The sequence below is a fragment of the Rhyacophila brunnea genome, unplaced genomic scaffold (assembly GCF_057557595.1).
Source record: "Rhyacophila brunnea isolate RB1 unplaced genomic scaffold, BYU_Rbru_1.0 scaffold_1, whole genome shotgun sequence".
In the NCBI taxonomy this organism is placed as follows: Eukaryota; Metazoa; Arthropoda; class Insecta; order Trichoptera; family Rhyacophilidae; genus Rhyacophila; species Rhyacophila brunnea.
In genome coordinates, this window is record NW_028232751.1 from 31,204,438 (window position 1) to 31,230,583 (window position 26,146).

Here is a 26,146-nt window from a genome sequence, read left to right on the forward strand (position 1 = left end):
TGCCTAACAAAATACGCTATAACCTTCAATGCGTATTTCAAAAACCGCTATAACACTATGTAACTTACAAAAGACGCTATAACCAAACATTTAAGTCTTTTATTTAATCAGTGGACTAGAATACAATAAATATTATATGCAAAATATTTCCAAAAATAATCTATCATTGGGCAAAAAAAGAAAAACATCTATAATCCGTTTATCCATAAACTGAGAAGTTTTTATTGATTTTCTCAACAAAATGAAAAGGTGTTAATAGGGGGTTTTGAAACTCAGCGACACAAATAACAACTATCTTTTACTACCGTTTTAACAGATTTTTAATAATTAATATTGACGTATTTAGCTGAATTTTGAAATTAAAACTAGAGACCAACTATGGTAGACAAATATATTTATCAAAATATATATACGACTCAAAATACCCGAAAAACAGTTTTAGCCACTTTTGAAAGTAAGCGCTTCATATCCTCTCTTGCGTTTGACAGGTAATAAAAATACTGGGAATAGTCTAAATTGTAAGACGACGCATGTGTTAATTTAATTTATGACAGGCGCAGGGAAAAACAAAAAATGCATAAACTTGATTTCAAAGTCTTGGGTCAATAAATCGACCCCCTGGGAGTTTTCACATAAACAAGTTGGCTCGATATATCGACCCTGTGGAAGTAAGATGGTTCGAAATAAATAATTATTACCTCTGTATCACTGTCATAAGGCATTCGTGCCGCAATGGCATCCAAATTGTCGGGGGGGTTTGCAGGCATCTCTTGAGAAAATACATCGCTCTGGAAATTAAAACCGAAAAAAAATTTAAAGTTTTGTTTTTTTTCCATATCTGGGTGAGTATCAGGCGATTTATGCAACGGATGACTCGAAATCAAAGTAATCATCTTTGTCAAGTAGTTGTATGTATTTGTATACATGTTGTCTAAAATTTTCACATTTACCACGGCCTCAATGGGGCGATTAGTAGAGTGCTAGGCTCTCAACCAAAAGATTGTTTCACTGCCAACAATGGGGGTTTTTTTATTTTTTGACTCTCAGCAACTTGCGAAACTGCAGCATTATAAAATATCACAATCATTTAAACTGTTTTCTGATTCTAAAATAATTAGACAATACCTGTAGGTCCGGGGTTCAAGACCTATTCTCTTAACCTTTTCCACTCGAAATTTTTTTTATAGGTACATACCACCCACTCGAGACTTTTTTCCGTAAAAAGCATAATTTCAATATAAAACATTTAATTGGTGAAAAAAATGTAAAAAAAAAAAAAAAAAATTTTTATTATTTCTGTAAAATAGATTTATAATGAATATACTGTACTTATTTTTAGTTTATTTATAATTCTTCATTGTGTGGTATTTCACAAAGCAATCTCCAATATGTAATCCTGGCTTATCACAGAATCGTAATGAAATAGCGGTATGTAGAGAAGTGGATATAAAGTGTAAATCGTCCATACATATAGTTATGACTGTAAATATGATCCAAATGAATTGCCTTCAAATACACTTGTAATATATACATATAGTTATGACTGTAAATATGATCCAAATGAATTGCCTTCAAATACACTCGTAATATAAGCGGCCGTCTCGTAAATTTCCTAAATTAGTTTCGGGCTCATAACAACTCATTCCCAGTGTGGTACACATTATCAAAAGATTTCTCAAAAAATAATAAATCGATACGTAATAATTTTCATTTGACTCATTAGAGTATTTCACATTATATTTGTAAGGTTCCGTAACTCCTTTTTCCGTTACTAGTAAGTATTGTCATCAAAAACAGTCTATTCAAATATAAAACTGTAAACTATACGAGACGCCCCTGCGCAAGCGAAAACCAATAAAAAATATAAACACACTTCAAAATCATGCGTGACAAACACTTCAGTTCACTCTAGTCTGGGAACGTTCAATAAATAAAATTTATGTGACAAAAAAACATTGCTTGCAAGCGACGACCTACGAATAAAAAAAGAGAAGATTCCGATAAAAATACTATGTTGAAATTACGCACGCAGTATTCTTTTGCCGACTTCTTTCTCAGATAAATGTAATATCCTATTATTATTCATTCTAACTTGATTGAAATCGCATTATAAAAATTTCTGAAAATATTACAAAAAATGACTTTATAGGCGTGCCGCCGCTACGGCGGCACTCGAGTAATACGGGAAACTTTTAATGCCGCCGATATGGCGGCACTCGAGTGTTAAGGGTTAGTTATTGACTTCAATGTTTTGACTCACATATTTGAGCTGATGTTCCCGTTCGCGAATGCCCTGCTCGATTGCCCTCAATTCCTGGCAGAGGCACTCAGTCTCGATGGAAGACTGCACACACATGGTCGGAATCTTCTCCTGCATCTGTGACGCTATCTTCAGGCTGTTCAACTTGCGCTCAAGATGGCGCAGCTGTTGCTTCATGTTGTTCTGCGCATGTATCACAGCAGGCATGGCAGCGTTTTGTTGAAATTGTGAATATGGTTGTATCTGAAATGGGATGAAATGATAATTATTAATCTGGAATATACCGATAACAATGTCATACGAAAACTCAACTGGAAGCACTCAAGACAATCGACAAATCGCATAAAAATTCATCTTGTGTTGATTTTGAACATGACAGTTACACCTGTGTCATGTTTCCAGATAAAAGCTTTTATCTTTTTGACCACTTCTGTCCCATTACAGAACCCAATTTATCTGCATCTTAGTACTGAGTTGCTAAAAGTCTTGATATCCAAAAGACAATCGATAGGCTGCATAATAATTTATCTAATATTGGTCAAAATCAATGCTAAGACAATCAGCCTTTATAGAACCTATCCCGATCGAGATTTCCCCCTTATTGGTGACAGACAAAACATAAAAAGGATCCCTTAACCCTTTAACAGCCACTGACGAGTGGTTCTCGTCATTGGTGTCTACTTTCATGCGCACACGTCGCGCATTTTTTGCGCCTAATACGAGTTATGTATTTATTTTTAAAATTCTAATACGTGTATTGACATCTATGGGAAAGCTCCGCAGGCAAAAGCGCTTGAAAAGTCATATACATTGTGAGAATAAAGGGGATTCCCGAGAGGCCCATTCAGGGTTACCGATTTCTTCCCATGTACTGAAAAATTGTTGACTCATTAGTTCACGTAATTCTCGCAGCAAAATTACTGAACACTGGGCTATCAGAAGAATGTTGTTTTGACCGTATTATTCGGAATCAATGCCCAGGAATCGTTTTGAGGTCTTGCATCGAGCATCGAATGTTGCATTTTAGCGATCGACTAGACTAGATTTCCGGAGATCGACTGTGCAAGATAAGACAGGTCTTGAAAGAGCTAAAAATTTCTTTCAAGCAGTACTTGTATCCTTATCACAATTTATGCATTGATGAGTCTTCTTCTCTTCAAAGGGAGGCTTTTATTTCACCTATTTATCAGAACGAAGGCAAGTCATTTCGGCATTAAAATTTTCGTAATGGCCGATTGTAAAACTGGCTTTGTTTTAGATGTAATAATTTATACGGGGAAACAAACTGAAATTCTAAAGCAAAATTACATCGGAATATCATTCAATGTTGTGGTGACATTACTTCAACCGTACTTGGAACGAGGACATACGCTTTTTATCGACAATTGGTACAGCAGCCCAACATTGTTTAAGTACCTGTATGACCACCGGACAAATGCCTGCGGGACCGTGAGAAGAAATCGAATTGGGATGCCGAAATTCATAAAAAAACTGAAGAGAGGGGAAACTGAAGCATTTTACACTGACGAAATGATGGCATTGGAGTGGAAAGACAAAAAAGATGTGACAATGTTGACCACAGTGCACAAGAATGTATTCAAACCAACGGGAAAAGTAAACTATGTGACAAAAATTCCTATTTCAAAACCCAAAACTTTCAAAGTCCATCGTGGACTACAACAAAAACATGGGCGCTGTAGACCAAAGTGACATTATGCTTTCATCCATAAACTCCTCATGAAAAGCCCTAAAATGTTTCAAAAAACTTTTTTTCGATGTATCAGATTTATCATTACTGAATGCGCATATACTGTACCAACAAAAAACTGGTAAAAAACAGCCCTTAGGTGACTTTCAGTTGAATGTTATCGATCAACTGATTCAAAAACACAAGACAGAACCAAACACAAATTTGAAGCGGAAGTTGCCGCTACCCACCAGGCTTACGGAGAGACATTTTATGGGTAAAATACCACCCACGGAAAAAAATAATAATGTGACCAGAAGGTGTTACGTATGTTATAATACAAAAAACGTAGGGAAACTCGGTATTTGTGCAAGCAATGTGATATTGTAGTATGCTTTCAACCGTGTTTCGAAATTTACCATATGGAAGAAAACTTTTAGAGATGTTTATGTGGACAGTGAAAATAATAGTGATATTACAAAAAAAAATAGGTGTATTTGTAAAATTTATAATTTTTCGACATCTTCATGAAATTATGAATGAAAAACCCTTTCGACGAACTTCAAATGATGTCTCATAATATGTAAGTGCTAGATGTAAAATTTTCCACGGATAATTTATTATTTTATATTTTATTTAATTCTTGGGCCCTAGAGATTATACCTAGTATTATCAGCTGGGCTGCGAAAAGATTAAATACCCAGGCATGAAGTTCACAAAGAAAGCTCTCCATCCAAATGGTAATAGCGAGAGAAACATTCAACTCAATGTAGGGACTTACGGCTGTTGAATAAATAAATGAAAGAAAACACAAAATACTCTTCTAAATTAAATGGGTTAGTAAATTTTCAGTGTTTATCTTAAGATAAATACACAAAATCCATTAAAAACATAATATCTACCTGTGAATGATTATGTGTGTACCATGCTGATGAGCTGGGCTGGATTGTGGAACTGGACGGCTCCACAAAACGGGAGATAGGTCCAAACTTGCTGGCCGGTTGGGCATCAAACGGCACGTAATCATCATCAGTCAAAATGGAGTCTGACCTTACAAAATCGCGCTGCAGTGGAACTGAAAGTGAATGCTAATTAATATCACACTATTCTGAAACCTAGGAAACACTGAATATGTTACTATTCTTACTGACTATCTTAAACACAAAATACAAAAAAAGTAGAGTTCTTGCGACACAATACTGGTGTCTGTACATACATCACTGTCAATACTTCTTTAGATAAGACCATGGCCCCCACAAGGGGGGGGGGGGGTGACAGGGCTCTAGCCTGGGGGCCCGGCATGGTGAGTCGACCAAATAAGTGAGATAAATCCACACGACAAATTTGCTCTGATAGTAAAAAAAGTCGCCTGCGGCGCTATTTTCTTTTCATAATGGTTATATTTTAGAATATGTGATTGTGTGATGTCATTTTTAATTGTGTCATTACTTTGATAACACCATAATTCAAGTGGATGTAAGTATTAAAAATAAACTAAACACCCTTAATTATACAGTGAACGACATTTGGAAAACGCTACTATAGAGCATCACATTGCCTTTAACCTTTGCGATAGGTAGGGGGGCCCGACAAAGATCCTAGCCTTGGGGCCCGCTTCAGGATGTGGGGGCCATGGATAAGACATCCCTAGATGTCACCTACAATGCATGATATAAGCTGTAAGGAGGGATGAAAACCTTAATGAATGGTAAATGTTATACATTGCCATAGGTATGTCATAAATATAACAGAACCAAAGATGTTGAAGAAGCCCTTCCATTTTTAAGTTAGATGGAGCTTAAATATATGAAGGTGAATCTGAAAAATGATGTAAGGTTTAACTAACCATAGACATAAAAGAAACAATAACTATTGTAAATTAATGACAACACCAGAGTTTGTTCCACAACATATTGTCATCGGGACATGTAAAACATTTTTCGCATATTATAGGTAGAAAGTGAGACATGTAAAAATATGTTTTTTACACTGTCGGTTATTTACGGAATATCGACTGCTTAATCTGCAAACCGGTTCAGGAAGGAGAAAAAAAATAATAGTTTAACTATAGAGCATAATTTGACAATTCCAAAAATACACTTGGAAATTTTTATTTTACAATCAACCGCACTATGAAGTAATACACTTTAGTTTCCTTTTTATATAAAAAGAAAATTGATATAAAGGGCGGAGTTGTTCCATTTACGATATTGGAAATTTGGCACCTGCAGTTGGCTGTGTTGTGTGAAGAACGATAATGCATTTATAGTTTTAGGAATTTAAAATTTTGTGAGCATAGAAATCATGCTTTATAACAAAATGCCATCAAAATCTCATTTTTGGTCAAAAGCGCAGTTAGCTGGTTTGCAGATTAAGCAATCAATATGTAAAAATACGGGATTACATATCGGCGTGAAATACCAAACCGTAATGATTGAAAAAAAGATAAACTGAGTGGGATTCGAGATATATTTTTTAATTGTAGTTATAAGCTATAGCATAATACATACCAAGTATTTTGTATAATACACGCACTTATATTATATGATAATAAATAATATACTGATAATAATAAATATTTTGTATTGATTGATTCATTAGTTTTATTTGTATATAATGGTTTTCTAGAAATAGTTGCCACACGTGCCGCCACCTCCACAAAAGTGGACCATTTTTTGACTAGTGGGCCATAAACCTTAAAAGTTTAATAGTTGTTATACTAGTGATCCTTGTGTAGACTTTATAAGCATATTTATTGCGTCACATAGTTCAAACTTCCACTGGATTTAAAAGTCTGGGACTTGGCATGTTTATTATTTATTATAGAATTATATTATGATATACCATATTATGTTTTTATATATATATATATATATATATATATATATTTGCATAAATTCAGATTGAGAACATGTAGACTGGATTTACTAAATTGATAACTGATTCATATTATGCAGATATTGGTTCAGAAATATAATAAAATTATCAAGTGGGTAATCGGTGTGTTTTTTTTTTAACTTTTAATAGAATAAATCTCAGCGATGATTCTCTTAAAAACGTCAATTAAAAATATTTATTGGTTAAAAAGTTGTATAAGAGTATAATAATATTTTTATGTAAATCTTTTAAAATAGCCCGCTACGCATGAAGTTCTATTGTTCAAACTGTTGAGAAGTGAATTATAAAAACACTTACCAACTCTAATCATATGATGATAAGATTGCTGAGAGTTGTTGGCGTACTGCATTTGAGATTGGACCACGCTATTTGATCTCTCCAGCTGAGAAATGATGTCCCCTTTGCGTTTGTAAAGCGCCGCGAGACTCTTGTCCAAAGTCGCTAATGACGTATCCATCGGTTGAGTGTTATCATGGCAGAAAGTAATGTTATCACAGTGCGATGAGTTATTCAAAAGTCTGAAAAGAAAGTAAGTAAATATTCTATTTTGCATTGTGAACATCTGCTGCCAATTACGAATTCGATCGCTTTATGCATGAACAGATTATGTTCTTATCATGAACAGTTATAAATGCCATTATGATTCTTGGCTCTACAACCCTTATGCAGATCTTGGCTTCATCCAGAAATTTTGTCATCCTGGATGATTCATAGTTACAAATAAAAACAAGCAAAATATTCAGTGATGAGAAAAAATTATGAAGCACATTCCCAGATACAAAATGTAAACTTTGTTTATTGAACTGCACCCGTAAACTTTCACGGTTTAATAAAATGGTTATTTAAGGACATACCCATTATTATCTGACTGCATATAGTTTTCATGAGTGAACTTCATTTGTGGCAGAATGGAGTTTTGAGGTAAGGCATGCGACCCTATCGAAGATAGTCTATTCCCTGTAACAAAAGAAAATTATTACCACAGTAGAACCTTATACAGACTTTGATTATCCGGATTGGGCAAAATGAATAATTTCAATCAATGACCTCGAACATAAAAAACATAGGTGTTGGAAATATTATGGAGCTAAGAAATGAAGAAGCCGAAGAGTATATTTTCATGTGGTTCATCTTCAGAAAATCTACGTGAAGACATGAAAATACTGCAGTGGAGTACAAAACCAATAACGTGTAACCATAATGGTTTGTGCCAATTCAGCAGGTAAACACAGACTCCCCTAACATAAGAAGTCTTCAGGTTCTATAATTATAATCAATAGAAAAGAGAATGGATGAATGATGGGATTTTTAAACGGTATAAAAAATAATTCATTACGGAAGTGAAAATATATGAAAATTCTCAATTACTCGGCAATGCACTGTCACACCCATCAACAGAATAATTATAGTAAATAAAATACATTTTACTAAATGACACGTCTATAATACAACCAATGGCTCAGGACAGTAATAGAAACATTTACATGTTTATATTGGAAACAGCTCATGAAACAACTATCATTAACAGACCAAAATAATGAAGAATCAGTTTCAACGAGAAAATTGATTGAAAGGACTGTTGCTACATGGCAATATTACAAAGAATTGGAAATCTTTAGATGTGCCAACATTAAACAACTCACGGAACAACATTTTCAAAATACCGTTATTAAGTTCCCCAGATTACAGTCCCTCTCGATTATTCCAGATATTTCATTATCCAGACCACCTGGTTTAACAACTGTACCTACATACATAATTGAAATAAAACACTTATATTCCGAAAATTCTTTTACACAAAAAGTATCTTTTTCCAAAATAACAGGACTGAGAAAGTCATAGGATGGGTATAATCTCGATGAATATTGTATCTATCAGTGTATGTATGTATATGAGTAGATAACTTACCCAATTGATTTGTCATTCCCATATTCTGATAATTGTCATTTGCGAAATCTCTAGTATTATTGCCCATCTGGTCATATGAAATCGGAGCCTGGTTTGAGAACCTTGGCTCATTGTTGTTGAGGAGTTGTGGATTCGACAGCTGCATCTGCTGGTGGTTATTCTGCAGGTTATTCGGAGACTTCATGTTGCCATTTGTCTTTGGCACGTGAAACTGTACATCGGAATGATTATTCATATTGCCTTGGTAATTGGACATGTGGTCGTTACCACTGGAACCTGCTTCCAGTCTCATTGAAGATGTCGAAGGTTGGGTGTTCTTCTTTCGGTTCTTCGGGCGATATCTATAAATAAAAATTTACAGGATTATTTTCATTGCCATAGCCATCAAGTTTGGACTGTAGAAAGGGGGATTCATAGAAACTGTCAGTATTGCCATATTTCAGAGCAATTCTTAATTAGTTTGGTTAAATTAGTAACAGTCCGGATTTCCCTGTGATCAGCGATGGACAGAACATCGAGAACGTCGACAAATTTATCGGATACACATTATGGGCACATTTAACATTCAACCCAATTTCTCAGAAAATGTATGACTCGCAGCTGTGCTTGGTAAAAAACAAATGCTGCTTGTTCATCACTTTTGATGCCCCATCTTCAATATTGTCTCGGTTGACAAGAGAGATGTACAATATAATTAATTCGAAATTGAATGAACTTTAAAAAATTACATGTTTAAATTAATTTAAAAAACTAACCAATACCATCTGCAATTTGTATTCTTGGTTCAATAAAAACAAATAAGTTATTATTGACAAAGCTTTATGTGCATTATTTATTTTTGACCATTTCACTTAGATATAATTGCAATTGCTGCTGTAGTGAATTTGAATTACTTTAGAGCAGCTTTTCTCTATTATGTTGCTAGTAGCTGCAAGAATATGGCTTGATGATCTGTTTCTTTGTTTCTTTTTTTAAATTTTGTATAAACTGTATAAAACGAGTGGATGTCTGTCATAGAAAATTGTCATAAATATGTGGATTGTATACAGAACGGATTAGTAAGACAGAAATGCAAAACCAGTCGCCATAGACCAACACTTTAAGCTGGATCTTCTTTATAGTTTAATGACAGTTATGCTATAAAATGTAAGAAACACAAAGCCTCCGAAGGGTCCTTAACCCTTTCCCGGCGACCGTATTCCAGTAGGATACAGCTAGTACGTAACACATGGGCGACCGTATAGCAGTCAGATACGCAAACCTTGACCTGTGGATAACGCAAGAAATATTTTTCATGTGGCATTGAGAATTTTATTAAAAAATAGCCCGATCCATCCGCCTACTTCCACCTATATAACTTTGTCAAAAATATGTTGTTTTAATTTCATAAACATCGATCTTTCGAACCCTCTCGATCTATTGAGATTCGCCGGTACGATTGCATCAGTTCAAATCTACGCGGTATTTTACAGCGCCTGCGCACTAGGTATACAAAATATTTTCATTCGAGTTGAGTGTGCGCCGAGTGATTTATCGTGTCAAGTTGAATATTCACCGCGATCTTTACAACACCATGTTTGCGGGAATAAAATACAACCAAAAAACCGAACCTGTGTCGTCGAAATATTTATAAATATGTACTTGAACTTGTGTTCTGGATTATGTCATTTATTTTTATTACTCACGGTCATGTGTCGTCATGTGTCACCCCAATTGTTTGAAAGTCATAAATCGAGCTCATTATTGTAATTCATAAATATGTCATAAAGATACGTCCACACGGAAGGAAAAAATATAATATATTATTATATTTTAGTTAGGACGATTGCGAGTTTTACCAATATATTACGAACTACTATGAAGGAATATATAAAACGTATAAATAAACGTAAGTATAAAAAAAAACACACGGGTATACAACATAATATAAAATGTAAATCATGGAATATTGACTTTTCAACTATATTACATATTATCTTTGTATGCAATTTAATGTTTATAAAATTTTAAAACCTCACGCAAAAAATGTTTTTATAGCACTTTTACAAGCACGCAGCAGATTTTACAAAATAAATATTGACATTTTACAGAATAAAAAACGACAATCACTAACATAACACAATGCTCAATAAAACTGAAAAGTTTAATCTAGTAAAAATCCAAATTACACTCAAAAAAGAACATAAGAAATTATTACAATATTTCAACCACTGTGGACTCAACTTTACGCGACCCATAAAACTTGTATTAATATGCGACTCAATAAAAGCTATTATTTTCAATATTTTTAATGGCATTTTTAAGTGTTTCTAACATGACTAAAATAAAATTAGTGTCAGTGATTTATTTCTTTTCATTGGCGCACAATCACAATGACGCGTTTTTACGTCACAAACATGGCTGCGTAATTTTTCGGTACAAGGGACTATGGACGATTTTATTCAAGTATTCACAGCTAAATTCAACAATCGATTCTATTTTTTAGTGTGGCACTTCGAACCTTATGTATCTAGGCATGATAACAGTAATACCAGCTATTTTTAATTGCCGTATTTATCATAATACAGCGAAGCATAGCATTTAGAAAAATGGCACCGCAGAGAGGGCCCCTTTCATATTGAACTGACGCGGCGGCCGGGTTAACCTGTTCTATGGCCATATACAGAGGGCCGCGATTTTCTTTGAAAAAATAAACCTAAGTAAATACACTTTTTTAGGCATTATTACTCTTCGAAGTTTCTTGGATAAACACACCACATATCTTGCCATTGTTTTGACTTTTTTTGCACTTGGAGATGATTTTGCCATAAAATGCCTCTCTGTGAGACGCGATGGCAATTCTGAATATCTTTTCCTAACTGAAGATTTGGAAGGCACAACACGTTTGTATTCATTAATTAATTGTCGAATGACCTCTAATTGAAATTATACTAATGGTACACGTTTTCCAGTTTTTTGGCAAAACAGTATGTGGTTGTTCAACAGTAAGAGGTCGATTAGATGGAAGAACATTTTTCGTACCACCTCATTGTTTTGCGCGTCAAGTGTACACTTGACAGAACCATGTCTGATTTGTCAACTGCACCCATATTTTTATTGTAATCTCTGACACATTCCGGTTTTATTATCGGTTTATGCCGATACGTTCTTTTGCCTGTGTCGGTGAGCTGGGCAGGATGAAGAGTCGTCAGCATGGACACTTCCCTTATATCCTTCCGGATTTGTGCCGAAATAGTGTCTGTGTGGTACGCTTTCATTTCTCCTTTTTTCAATTTCTCCGTATGTTTTGGCATTCCCTTTCGGTTTCTCCTTACAGTACCGCAAGTATTCGTTTTCCGGTCATGTAGTGTTTGGAACAAAATTTGGCTAGTATACCAATTGTCGACATACAGGGTATGTCCCCTGTCCAAATATGGTTCCATGAGAGTCAAGACTACACTTCCTGAAATACCCATGTGCGTCTGTGTTACATTTTCAGTGGTTTTTCCGGTGTACACAATAAAATTCAGTACATATCCGGTGGCACAGTCACATATCACAAAAAATTTAATGCCAAAACGGCTTGATTTTGATGGGATATACTGGCAAATGACAGATTGCCTTTGAAAAGCAGCAAATTTTTATCGATGCACACATTCATGTAAGGGTACATGCACTCTGCAAACTTTTTTTGAAATAGTCAACAAGGAATCTAATTTTAAAAATCGTATTGTCACAAGTGGAGCATGCGAAGAATGATTTGAAATCTATTGCGGGACATCGTATCTGAGTAAATCGGAGATAATAGTAAAATATCTGTAGACCAGTGGTCTTGTATTTTATTTCTCGAATTATAAAAAATATTTCAGCCGCGAAACCGAATTAGATACGCCAAATACGACTATGAATATTCAACTGGTATGTATTCCAAGATGTGTCACTCCTATTGAGTAGTTGTGTATATTCAGGAATCACAGTATTCCCCGTTTCAACCATAATTTCGATTGCATCTACTATAAGTAAATGGAAATCCCGGCGTGTGATTTGATAAATATCGGATCCGTGGCACAACCTTACTAGTGACGCGTTTTGGTAACCCAAGAAAGCTTTGTTTAAAATTGAAGTTTCGTTGATGATAATATAGAAAATGACAAATGTAAGTATTACACCATGATCCTAAGAGATGTCGCTGTGTGGGCAATGTGATTGAATTATTCAAAACATTGACCTCGGCCAATATATTGCGTTTCAAGTGGAGCGTCTTTGCACGTGCATTCTCGGAATAGAAAAGCGTGCTAGCACGCTGGCGGCAGTTGTCCGGTTAAATATCGCCAATATTGAATGAGCATTTTGTCTATGTGGCAAACTTTAATGCATGTTATAATACAGACATTGATAATAACATATTCTTCAACACGTGTTATATTTCTCCACACTCGAAAATTATACCATCTTACTAACACACCGAGAAGGTAATGCACCTCTCATTATTTTTGTATTCCTTGAATTTAATTAATATTACCTATTACTGAAAGACTGATAATAAAAATATTATTATTTAAAAACTTATCTCATTAGGAATTTTACTCACAGTAATGACAAGACTGACTATACTTTTTACTTGACATGCAGTGACATCTGGTTTACACCTTATACACTGGTCAGCAAGTATATTCAAATTTAGATGTTATGATCATGATATTATCAAGAGTAGCATATAGCCAGTGGTAAAAATAAAAAATATTTTATTTATGTAGATCAGTGTCTGCAAAACTGTGTGCCACGAGAGGTTCCGGATGTGACGCGAAAGAAGCCTGTGAATATGTCGTTTTTGTCAGAACCACAGAGAATCATAAAAACTGCTCTACATCGTTTTCAAAGTAATCTCAATCACTTGATTATCAAATTAATGAGTAGGTAATCAATCCTCTTGCAAGGTATCACGGTATACACCTGACATTTACAGTGGAAGAAAATTTTATAGACTTGAAAAACAATCCTGTACAGTGTACACAAACCCTCATTTGGAGTTATGTGTCTGTTAATCTACTTTAGAGTCGTGTTTTGACATAATTCTTTCTCAAAATAAATTGCACCCTTCACACTAATAAAACTATTATCTATATTACTTACATATTATATAAACATATTGAAAACAATATTATTTCATGTTAATTTTTAAAGTATATAATTTATTTTTGGGTGGATTTTTATTTAGTGTGCAATGAAACAAATGCTACCAGATAAAAAAGTTTGGCAGACATTGACTAGATTTTTGACATCCGTACTTCTCAAGTTCCCCATCCGTATGCGCGTATGTGCAGAACTCTCCGCGGGGACAGAATCCTTTCTGCAGGACGCAATGGCACATGGAAAGCTTGTATTTGGGTGGATGAGATGCCGTCCCAGCATGTTGGTGCATCTGCTGCATCGAGGAGTTGCCTCCGGAATTGTTAGGGGAGTGATGAGGCGGTGACAGCTCCGCCATCTGGTTCTGTCCCTGAGAATGCATTTGGCTGTGGGGGACTTGGTGGTTGCCGCTCATCGGTACCACTGAATCTAAAATGCAAACAAAATATGTCACAAACTCACAATAGTGACTAAACAGATAAATAGAGACAATTATAACAATACTAGCAGTACGTGTCACACGGCGCTGTACGGGAGTGGAATGGTTTAATATTTGAAAATTAAAAATTCTAAATTTAATACATAGAGTGCAAAGGCTTGAATTTAAAAAAAAAACGCGATGGAAATGGTTACGCCAAATTATCTATATGCAATATGTGCTGTAATACGCTGAAAATTGCACATAGGGTGAGTCTGAACTCCGCGTGTTTGAACATGTACCTAACCGGAAAAAAAAATATTTTTTTAAAAACGGTACATGTTCAAACATGCGCGTTAACATGATCTTACTCCCTACTTCATTTATCGTTTGTCAATTTATGGCTACGGCCGTATGTTGTAGCTTAACCACTGGGAAATGCTAATAGAAATGGCGTATTTCAAAATAATACTACCTTAGTCTTAGGTCAATAATTATTATAAAGCAATCATTATTCGTAGGATGTTTATCACATTTGAATGGTCAAAGACATAGCTTATAATCAGTATCTTTAGAATTATCTTCAAATGTGTTAATCGTGCCCATTTTTGAATAATAAAATGCCTAATTCTTGTCAAATTTGGGATAACAAAGATTATAAAATATAATTTTTTATCGTAAATATGTCACTATATTAATTTTACTAATGGTTTTGTAAATGAGTTTAAAAATTAATAAATCTAAAAACACCACTGCACATGGACCTACTGAAATATGACTATATTCTAAAATATTTGATGGAGAGGTTTAAAATAATACTATTTTATTGTAATAAAAATACTTTATGCAGTCATCAAATATTTAAAATAAATATAAAAGATAATAAGGCTTCAAAATTACATAAATAGATTATCTACAACGTTTATGGAATGTCCAGGGTTATGCTCTGAAAATATCATAAAAGCTTCATTTTGACCTACATTGAGCATGTGGGCCAGTGATGCCAACCGTACTATAATTATAGTACAATACTATAATTTTGATTTCGCGAAAAATGTAAAATACTATAATTTTACGCCAAATATACCAAAATACTATAATTTTAAAGGATTCAAGACGAAAAATGTTCCTGTACTATATATTTTTCAGAAATACTATAATTTGTACGTCTTTGTACTATAATTAGCATAGAAAAATATGGCAACACTGATGTGGGCCCTTAAATGTTCAGACGACAGAAAACTTGGTTACTACACGGGTTTACTTCGCTAAAAGCAAACATGCATAGTAACAAGGTTTTCTTTCTCTCTATATTATGGTTCATCCAAAGTTCCTATGTATATAGTATTGATTTAACCCTTTACTGCATAGTGTCGCAAATTTGCGACATTTCAAACTATTTCGATATAGCCAATGCCATCTGTGTAAATTATCAAATAATATCCTTTTTCGATGCCTAGAAAACTGTTTTACCATAAACATCCTACTTTACCGATGTTGTTTGGACATTTGAAGAAATAAAGCATTTCTGCATTAAAGTCTCTGCATTTCTGTTTTGACGGCTGACAAATTCGTATGTACGCGAAAATCCGCATTTGTAAATAAATAAAAAAAAATATACAGAAGATTGAAATTGGTTGAATAAAAATATCTACACATCATTAAGGTGTGTACATTAGTTTTTTATATTTGTTTTCATTTGCTTTTGTATTTTGTAATACTGAAATGTAAGATTTCCAAATGTCGTAAATTTGCGACACCACGCAGTAACATACAAAATTTAATGAAATTTTCGAAAAATATTTTTTTTATTATTTCTCCTTCATTCACAAGGCATTTTGGCACCAAGAAAAAATAAAAATTTTCAAAAAAAAAATCATGCAGTAAACAGCAAAAAAATATATTTTAAAGCATTTATATTTTTTACAGTATGTAATGCAGTTAATACACGGACTTTTTCATGGACACATCTATATGTAAATTATTTTGTATAGAAGCTATTGATTTTTTACCCAAATGTGCGGCAACAGTTATTCTGAATCTGTGGCATAGATTCCTAAGAAAATCTGCACACTTATTCCAAATTTACCACAGAGAAAAAAGTTATTTTTATAAAATTTAATCATACTTTGATGATTAGGAAGTGGTCGATCGCTACTAGGCCCGGCTTGGCCCTGCCCGCTCTTGTTTGTCCCACGGTGTCCAGCCTGATTGTGCGTGTGATTGTGAGGATGGTTGTGATTCGGATCCCGATTGGCAGTGCCGTGCTGCCAAACAAACTGCACAAGGCCGACCACCACAATCCTGACAGCATCCAGAGCGCATGATAAGGCCTGCCACATCGGTGCTCCCAGTTCTTTAAAAAATATTATATACCGATTGCAAATATATACATTTTACATTCGAATGCTGAAAATCATTTTGATTATATCATTTATTTATAAAGCATTCATACACCACCTATCTGGGATCACGCATTACTCAAAACAACATCAGCCATGAAGTTAGTAGAGGAATAAATTAGTCTAGTAAGCAAATCCAATTAGACACTACAATCAAGGATTCTCTAAAAACTAAAATAAAGCTATACAAAAACCTAGGCAAGCCTATATGATCAGATAAAATTATAAAGCTGAACCATATCATTAAAAGGAACATTCAAACATTTTCACTTAGATGTTGTCTCGAGATGCGAGAATTCCCGAATTCAAGAATATTTCATTCTCGAGAATTCAAAATTGATTTATTGATTTCTTGAGGTCTTAAGAAATATCGAATCTACTAAATAAAAATTATTATAATCATTTCAAATGATCGCATGAGAATAACTAGTAGTTCTTGTAGTAGTCATTTTTGTGCTTTGGACAACCAAAATGGAATAGTACTAATAAGAACCCACACGAGTATGTAGTAAGTTACATTTGTTTACCAGAACTGGGATCGATAGCAGCCAATAATTCCAAATGTGGCCCGAGAACACTGAGTCTTGCAGGATCGCCGGTCCTCTGCAATGCAATGACCAGTTCCTGCACTGACTGGGCAAATGACTGTGGAGTCTGCAGTTTATCGATTATGCTCTGCATGTGAGATTTGTGCGCCGTATCACCATAGAGCAAGGCGCTCCACTGGTCTGGGGCAATGCGTAGACCAGCTTCTGTGGCGATTTGAACGATCTGAGCATCGTGCTCGCGGCGCAAAGCCTCGTACGTGCGGAATTCTTCTTTCAACTGCATCAGGGAAGAGTCACTTTCACGTTTGGATACCTGTATGACAAAGAGTAATAATAAATAATTGATTAAAAATGTTGATTCATCAACCTAGATAATTTGATAACATTATTAACGAAAAAATATAATGACATTGAGCGGAATCCAATACAACTAAACAGTGAGTAAATTCATACTGATACCAAATTAATTATCAAAAATCCATTCAAAAACAATATTTCTCAAAACAAATAGACGAGAGATATCCGGTTATTAAAATTTAAATTACCTTAAAACAGGATGCCCTATACAATAATTGCACTACATGGCCAATGCTGGTTTTCGATGCCTGGGGAAAATGGGGTTCAAGCCTCTGCACTACAAACATCACCAAAACCTGGAAAATATCCAAAGTTATTACAGGTCGTCTTGTAAATGGCGGGCAGCAATTGGGGACTTAAGCCTAGAGCCCTTAAGGTTGCATACGGCGCAATTTTCATGGGAATTGCCGGTTACGCCTCCAGCATTTGGCATTCCCGAGTAAACTCCTTAAATCTCGTGAGACGCGCACTATTAAGCGGGCAGCGACTTGCGCTGATCTCGCTTACCAAAGCCTACCGCACAACTTCTACTGACGCGCTTGCCGTACTCGCGGGGGTGCTACCCCTCGATCTGCACGTCCAAGTCAGAGGATCGATCACCCTCCTCTTGAGGGGGATCAGCACAATACTCGCCGGTGTCCATCTGACACCACCGCAGAGATCCGAGGACGTTCCTTACAGAAAGACTGTAAGTGACATTGTGTACAAGACCGCATTTGCGGCATGGCAGGCGAGGTGGACCGCCTCCCCCAAGGGGCGGCACACTTACCGTTTTTTTCCAGACGTATTCTGCAGGCACCAAACTAGAAGACTCCAACCTTCGCACTGGATTAGCCAGTTCCTCACCGGCCATGGCAACTTCGCCGCCAGACTCCACGAGTTTGGCTTGATAGTAGATGGGCCGGGTTGTACCTGCGGGCATGACCACCAAGATGTTGAACACATCCTCTGGGATTGCCCGCTTATGGAATTCGAACGAGCGGAGCTGTTTGCCAGGGTCCGTCCTCACACGGGCCCAATTGGTCATGGAGATCTGGTAGCAACCGAGGCCAACTTTGCGGCATTTGAGAAATTTGCAGCATCGTATGGGGAGCGGGATAGTCCCGACTCTTCTGTAGACTCATCCATTTCAATTCGTGACACTCAGTATGCGGGTACACAAAGCGCTTAACGTCAGCGGACAGCAGAGCCAGTCCAAAAACAAACATTTTCTTTCTTAACTTTCTTCTTTAAGCACTACGGTGCATGGTTGCAGCATCAGTCCCGTGCGGCTCCGTCTCGGGACGGAATGAGCACTTAAAATCACTTCTTTCAGACACGTTTAAAGCGTCATAGAAAGCGGCCGTGCATATCCACGGTTGTGCATATATGACGGGTGGTGGTGGGCACTTTAACGTAGGTCGTCTTGTAAAACTGAGACGAATGATTAAAAAATACCACATTTTTCAACCGCATAATACAAAATATACATACAGTACTGAAAACAGAGTTGATTTTGCAAGAATATTTACAAGTGCATATATAATGATATACTAACACTGATGAAACACTTATGTAATTTAGGGTGCTTTTAAACGATCAATTTTGCTGTCCAATCAGTCTCCGTTTCAATCGAGCTGTCAGTTAAACTGACGTGTAATTGCAAAATGAAGCAACCGACTGAAAGCAAAACAGAGACAAGACAGGATGGATTTGCCATTAGTTATCGTACACATTTTTAGAGTTGCCAGTTAAATTGATGTATAAATTACTATGTTGCCGTATTTTTTATACTACTTTTCTAATTTTGATTGACATATTATTATCTCTTCAAATATAGAAAGATTAGAAAGTTATTATAAAAATAATATTCATTATTAGTATCGTATTTTACGTAAATATATATCGTCGTTTCCCAACTGAACTGTTGACTGAGACGGATAACTAAACTGATCGTCTAAATACACCGCTGTTTCAAAACTAAACGGACCAAAACGGAAACCTTGACTGAACGGACAACAGAACTGACGTTTAAATGGACCTTAATTCAAATAGAATTTGTAAATATTGATTTGTTTTAGGTTAAATAGATAAGTATATAAATATGATGAATAAAATACTTAGATAAAAAAGAATGATTAATTTTTTTAGAATTATTCACAAAGACATTGAATAGTCCATGATAGAAATGTATTATACAAACATATACTAAAACTGTAGGCCAAACTAAAACTGTAGGCCACGAAGAAAATCTATTTTATGTTTCTTTCCATCTTCAACGGCTCATATACCTATCGAACCTTTGTAATTTTAATAATTTGAATAAGAATCTATGTTCGGCAACCTATCATGGGTGAAGAAAGGTTGATGAAGTATACTTATGCCAATAGCGAAGAGGATGTCCCAGAGGCCTGGAAAAATGGCTCAATTATCATCCTGTAAGAGACCCTGAAGATCTGAAAAATTATCGGCCCATCAGTCTGTTGACAATTCTATACAAAGCTTTCACAAATATACTCTCCAACCGCCTAGAAGCTGTGCCTTCACTGGGAGAACAGTGGAATCGCCATTAGGAATACCTCAGTCACCTGCATTTTGCAGAGGACATTGTTTTCTTCGCAAACGACCCAGAAAACCTTCAGAACAGGATGCAGGAGCTTGCAAATGAAAGCCGCAAAGCTGGTTTAAAGATAAATGTCTCAAAGGCAAAAGTAATCATAAACTGCTTTGCTGAACCAAAAGCAATCCTCATCAATGACACTCATATCGAGCAGGTCAGCAACTACGTCTATCCCGGACAACAGATGTGAATTGACGGGTGGTATGTATGGCGAGATTGCTCGCGGAACCAAACTAGCAGAGTGTATTTCGGCACATGGATAGTATCTTCAAAACTGACCACCAATTCTGTCTTCAGTATTCAACCAATGTGTGCTATCTATGCTCACATATCTCACATAGCACTCTTACCATGAGAGAAATTGCAACATGGCATGGAAAGGTACATGTTGGGCATAGCGCGGAAGGATTGCAAAAGAAACCAATGGATAAGGAAACAGACAAGAGTACACAATGTGATAGAGGTCGCCAAGCAGATGAAATAGGCTGAACATGTCGCTCGGCGAGTGGACAACCACTGGACAAATGCTGTCATACAGTGGTACCCATGGGGCACTAAACACCCCCAGAGACGCCCTAAAATAAGTTGGATAGACAAACTAATAAAGCACGATGGATGTATGCAGAACTAGAGACAAAGAAGAGTGATGGGAACTAGCAGATGCCTCCATCCAGTAGTGGATCGAACTTGTACCATATTAATAATATGTACGCAGGTGCAAAATCATTTTAAATTTCTATATACACAATTACAAATTCGTAGTCAATTATTATTGTCAGAAAATGAGTTCAACATTTTAAAATATTTATGACTAGCTACTATGAAATGCAAATATTAGGAAAAACATAAACAATACAATTTGGCTAGATATTGAAAAAATTTCAATACTTGACAGTCTGCGCTGATTGCCTAATGAAAATGAATTTCCCAGAAAATGATGACCATGACATAAGGTGATGAAATTTATTGTTAACAATTTCTGTGATAAATGATTGATTACCTTTCTTGATAAAGCTGATCCGTCTTCAAGAGCCAGCAGTACAAGCTTCAGCACTTCCTCTTGCATTGCGGGACCTAGAAACTGGCATCCTCTGGCACGCACTGCTGCCCATAGATTGGCGCTCAGTTGTTGTGGATTCTAAGAGACAATGAATAATTACAAATAAGAGATAAATGCGATGAAATCTTGTTTCTTCATTCATTCATTATCGTCACCGGCACTACAACCCAATGTGGTTCTTGGCCACCTACAGAAAATATCTACACTGCCTACAGTCTGTCGCAAACTCCCTCCCTCTGTTTTGTGTCTTTCTACACAGTTCAACTACCGCAGTCTAGTTCACCCAACCCTCGTTTTCCCCTTTAAATTATTGAAAAGGATTCCGTTGGTGGTTGATCTAATCTCTTAACCCTTTCTAAGCGTTACGAATCCCGGATTAATACAACAGTGCTCATCCCGGTTTAATACAACAGTGCTCGTTCTGATTTCAATCATCAATAAATGGTAATAAATGTCAGTCAAACATACACAAAAAGAGTTGTAAAAAATCGGTGTTAAGTTCAAAAATGTTTATAACCGAACCTAATATTTTATGGGACTCTAAAAATAAACGTCGCCTAAATCTGATAAGAAATTACTAACAAGATTGCTTCATATAAAAAATGCCAGCTTACTCGAGTGCCGCCATGACAGTGACGTATTGGCGCTGGACAAGTGCGTCGATGACAGATGATAAACAGTTCAGTATTCTTGTAGGCTACCGGCTACCCAAACCACTTAATAAATTTCGACAAATATTTATTTACACCCCACTTTTAAATATTATTAATTTGTTTTGTTAATTAATCGTGACGCTATACCTACATTAAACAGAACACATAAAATCAACACCAAAATTTCAATAATTAAGCTTTTCATGATATTGTCTAAAACACGGGTATACGCATAACGGCACATTGCACTCGGAACACATTATATCTTGAATACTTTTTAGTTTTTGGATTATGTTTTGAATTTGCACAAACATGACAGACTCTGCAAGGGTGTTGCCGTTTATTAGTGGGAGGAATTATATCCGGCATATTCAGGATCATGAATTTCTTCTCCCATTTCATCGCACAAATTAGCAGGGATATCCATTTTAAAATAATCACAAAAAATCGAACACGCAAAATATACGTAGCTACCACAAAAACTGTTTTTAATTTTTTCGATTGTGTGAAAATGTTTATTCACTTAACGTATCTTTTCTTTATAAATGACTGATAACTGGGGTAAATAAACAATTTTTGTCCGTTTTACATAATTGTATAACCAGAAAATAGTATTTAAAAATGTTAATCAACGATAAACAAAGAGAAATATTAAATCGCAGACTCGTATATTTAAATTACACCTTGTTCAAATTATTTTCCGAAACTATTAACTCGCGGATAATATACTAGCAGATAGACGAATGAATGCAATCTCCAAAAGCATTCCTTTTGTAAATTCAATTTGATCAATGTAACTTTCGAATATTCTATTTAACAGTTTACGCACCAAATAGTTTTTCAATCAACAAAAAACAATATGACATATTATATCGTGAACTCGTATCGTTACAAACGCGTCAGTAAAATGTCTTCGGCGCACATGCACTGAGTAGCGATAAGGTCAATATAGGCGACAAATTTGAAGTGAAAGATGATGGATATTTTTTATATCCGAGACACGCTCCCAAAAAATATTTATTTAAATTAGATAGAACAAAAGTTTAGGCTATACATCGACAGATGTCAGGAGAAGGATGATTTTTGAATAAATAAAATGAATATTCGAATTTTTCACGCCTGGCCGAAAGCAGTACTAGGCAAACGAAAATCGAAATGACTTTAGTCAGCCTATATGCGCGGATGACTCGCGCGTATAGGCTGACTAAAGTCAGTTGCCGCGTAAGAAGGGTTAATGATATAAAATCATGAATTAAAAAATTTATAATAAAGTGATGTCTTGAACAGTCAAAATGTGAATTTCAAACTACACTAAAATATATATTATGTAATATTATAATACATATATTCATTAAATGGCGCATAGACCATCCAAGTCCATGACAGACTGCATAATTGAATAGCTGAATACTAAAATAATCCTTTACTCCATAAATAGGTAGGTAACCAAGTTGAGTAAATCAACTTCAAAGTTAAATATGTGATTATAAATTCTACATAACTGTTTTCAATATTAAGTAAATGAAGTACATATTGTTTTAACCCAGCCAAAGCTGAACTTTCGGTCAAACTAAATTGAAACTACGCGGTATTATTTCTCCGAATGTTTTTTTTTTCCGTATTGGAATGAATAAGCTCATCAAAAATATTTGGTATGGATTTATTGGAGGCCTCATAAATATTCTGTGAAAACATTAAAATACGCAGTTATATATCAAGTTCTGTCATAACATAAAGAAATATGTGCATACTAACAAATCACTCACTGTTTGTTGCCATTTTGTATCGATTTGGACACTTCGCCGAAAAGGCGCCTTCGATTGTCATATTCATCGCCATAGATCACGCAATTATTATTCACACTTGAACAGTTTTATGATAACACATTTATTATTTAACATTTTGAACACTTATTACAGCTATAAATGGTAAATTAAAACTCAACTACACTTTTACAAAATTTACATTAAAAAAAACGATACACTAATTTAAAAATGTTTTGAACTGTGGTATATTTTGTAACATGGATGCAAGCATAAGGCTACATCACATGCTGTACACATAAAACGAGTGGCTTTCTTAATTTTTTTTTTTTTTTGAATTACCACAAACACGGCACTGTCTACACAGTTTGTCATTACTAGGTGTTGGAGGAATGTTTTCTGGCATATGTCGTGTAGAAGATTTATCTTATTGTAGAAGGTTTATCGCTAGTCAGTGGCGACCGGTGAGTTATTTTACTAGGAGTTCACTTTTTTTTTAAGTACTAACATATTATGTAAGTACGTATATATTATATTATTGTTGATGAGAAATCCATTCTTCTGTTTTTCATTGACACAAATTTTTCAATCACACGTTTGTCAGTCACGAGACATGGAAAACAGAATAGTGCATTTAATTTGTCACATCCACATAGCCACGAATTTTGTTCATATTGTTTTTTGTTGAATGTTCTTTCGTACTTTTTAGTTTTTGAAACGCATTGTTGTTTTAATTTTAGGTTAGGTGCAGGTCTACTGCTAATATGAAGACGTTCTTCAAAAGTATTAGAATGTTTTTTTATGTATTCGACATCAAACGGTGCCATTTTGAAACAAAAACTAATGTAGGTACTCAATAACTAAAAATATGACATAATGACTAGTTAATATGTGAAGAAACTATTTTTCTTCCAGTGTGTATTCATAAGACGTCAGCTGGCTGCACTGTCGCGAAAACAGCGAAGCTCGTTTCACACGGTACAATGGTTGCCAATGCGGGACATTCCGTCTCAATATGAAGACCGCAAGCAAATATCATTCTATGTCACATCTGTATCATTTTGAGTAAATCGATTTTTAAAGTTTCAAACTCTGAATAATTGTTACAATTAATCTTTCACTATAATTTTGAAATGATTTTTATTTGTTATTATATTGCATAATATAACATTCACTTAAAAATATTATATTATATTTCCATTTCCTATTTCCGAAAAAAAAAACTTTTTCCAGTCAAGTCATTTTTTTGTGGGAAAAAAACATTCTATGTGCCTTTGTTGTGGTCAGATCACTAAGAGTAAATTTATTATTATAAATCCTAGACTTCTCAATTTGCAGATAAAAATAATAGACAATCATGTCTAGATGTACCTACTTTATTCCAAAAGTGTATTTATGGATAAAAATCTATTTATTATGCAAAGTAAAAAGGTTCACATTGGTCAAAAAATGCTATATTTCAATTGAGCCCATATTCGGAAAACGAGCGTTATCGTGATAACGCTGTTTTTCGCCAAAGCCATTTAAATTACGCGCCACACACCTATGCATGCACTCACCAAATATTACTTTGATACTCTAACAATAGGTGGCAGTAGACAGTTCAGAACAACCACGCGGTGCACGCTGTTTATCCGTATATGACATACACACAACTCGTGCTTGCGGACGGTTGCGTCATTTCGATTTGTTATTGTGATAAGTTTGTTTTTACGTTAAATAATTCAGTTTTATTATGTCAGATAGTGAAAGTGACAATGAAACTCTTCAGAGTATAAAATCTAAGCCTGTTTTTTCTAAAAAAGGCGAGTCGTTATAGAAACTAATCATTAAGTCAAAAATAAAAAGTGATAAAAATTATAAAACTGTCAAAGGCAAGATTATCAAGAAAAAAACTTTTGTATATAAATATGGACAAGTGCTGTCATAAGTTTTGGGAAATAGGAAACAAAATTCAACAGGATGCACTGCTATTTATATATTTGGAACAGAAGCCTAAAACTAAACAAGTTGTTGATGCAAATGCAAAGGTGAGGGATTTTCAATGGAAGTATTTTGTACCAAATAAGGGAATCAATGAGAATGTGTGTAGGAAGTTCATATTATCACTTTTGAATATTTCGGAAATGAGGCTACGAATTATACAAAAGGCCAGGAAAAACGATACTCCTGTGGTAGAACGCAGAGGACACCACACCAATCGGCCGCACAGGATTGATGGAGAAATTTGGAAAATGGTTGAAGAAAACTGGGCACTATATCCACATAAACCTTCCCATTATAAAAGAAGAACATCTCGCAACTACTTTTATGACCCAACTTTGAACATTCTGAAACTTTTTAATGGTTTTAAACAGTTCTACTTTAACAAAGTAGGAAACATTTTTAAAATGACATATGTAAGATACCAACAATATTTCCGAAACAATAGTAAATACTGCTTTAGGTTGCCTCGCACTGATGTATGTGACTTCTGCAGAAAAT

At 35.1% G+C, this 26,146-nt stretch overlaps 1 protein-coding gene across 2 annotated transcripts in view; it reads right to left on the reverse strand.

Moving 5' to 3' along the window:
• Positions 1-26,146, reverse strand: part of roq (RING finger and CCCH-type zinc finger domain-containing protein roquin) — a 40,608-nt gene that overhangs the window by 6,637 nt on the left and 7,825 nt on the right. For both annotated transcript variants that reach the window (XM_085943036.1, XM_085943026.1), the window contains exons 5-15: positions 21,187-21,324; positions 17,776-17,883; positions 17,210-17,543; positions 16,409-16,636; positions 14,021-14,291; positions 8,754-9,094; positions 7,700-7,802; positions 7,143-7,363; positions 4,850-5,022; positions 2,261-2,503; positions 699-788 (exon numbers count right to left, since the gene is read on the reverse strand). In XM_085943036.1, the coding sequence (XP_085799162.1) occupies positions 699-788; positions 2,261-2,503; positions 4,850-5,022; positions 7,143-7,363; positions 7,700-7,802; positions 8,754-9,094; positions 14,021-14,291; positions 16,409-16,636; positions 17,210-17,543; positions 17,776-17,883; positions 21,187-21,324 (2,250 nt within the window). The remainder of the gene's footprint in view (positions 1-698; positions 789-2,260; positions 2,504-4,849; positions 5,023-7,142; positions 7,364-7,699; positions 7,803-8,753; positions 9,095-14,020; positions 14,292-16,408; positions 16,637-17,209; positions 17,544-17,775; positions 17,884-21,186; positions 21,325-26,146) is intronic.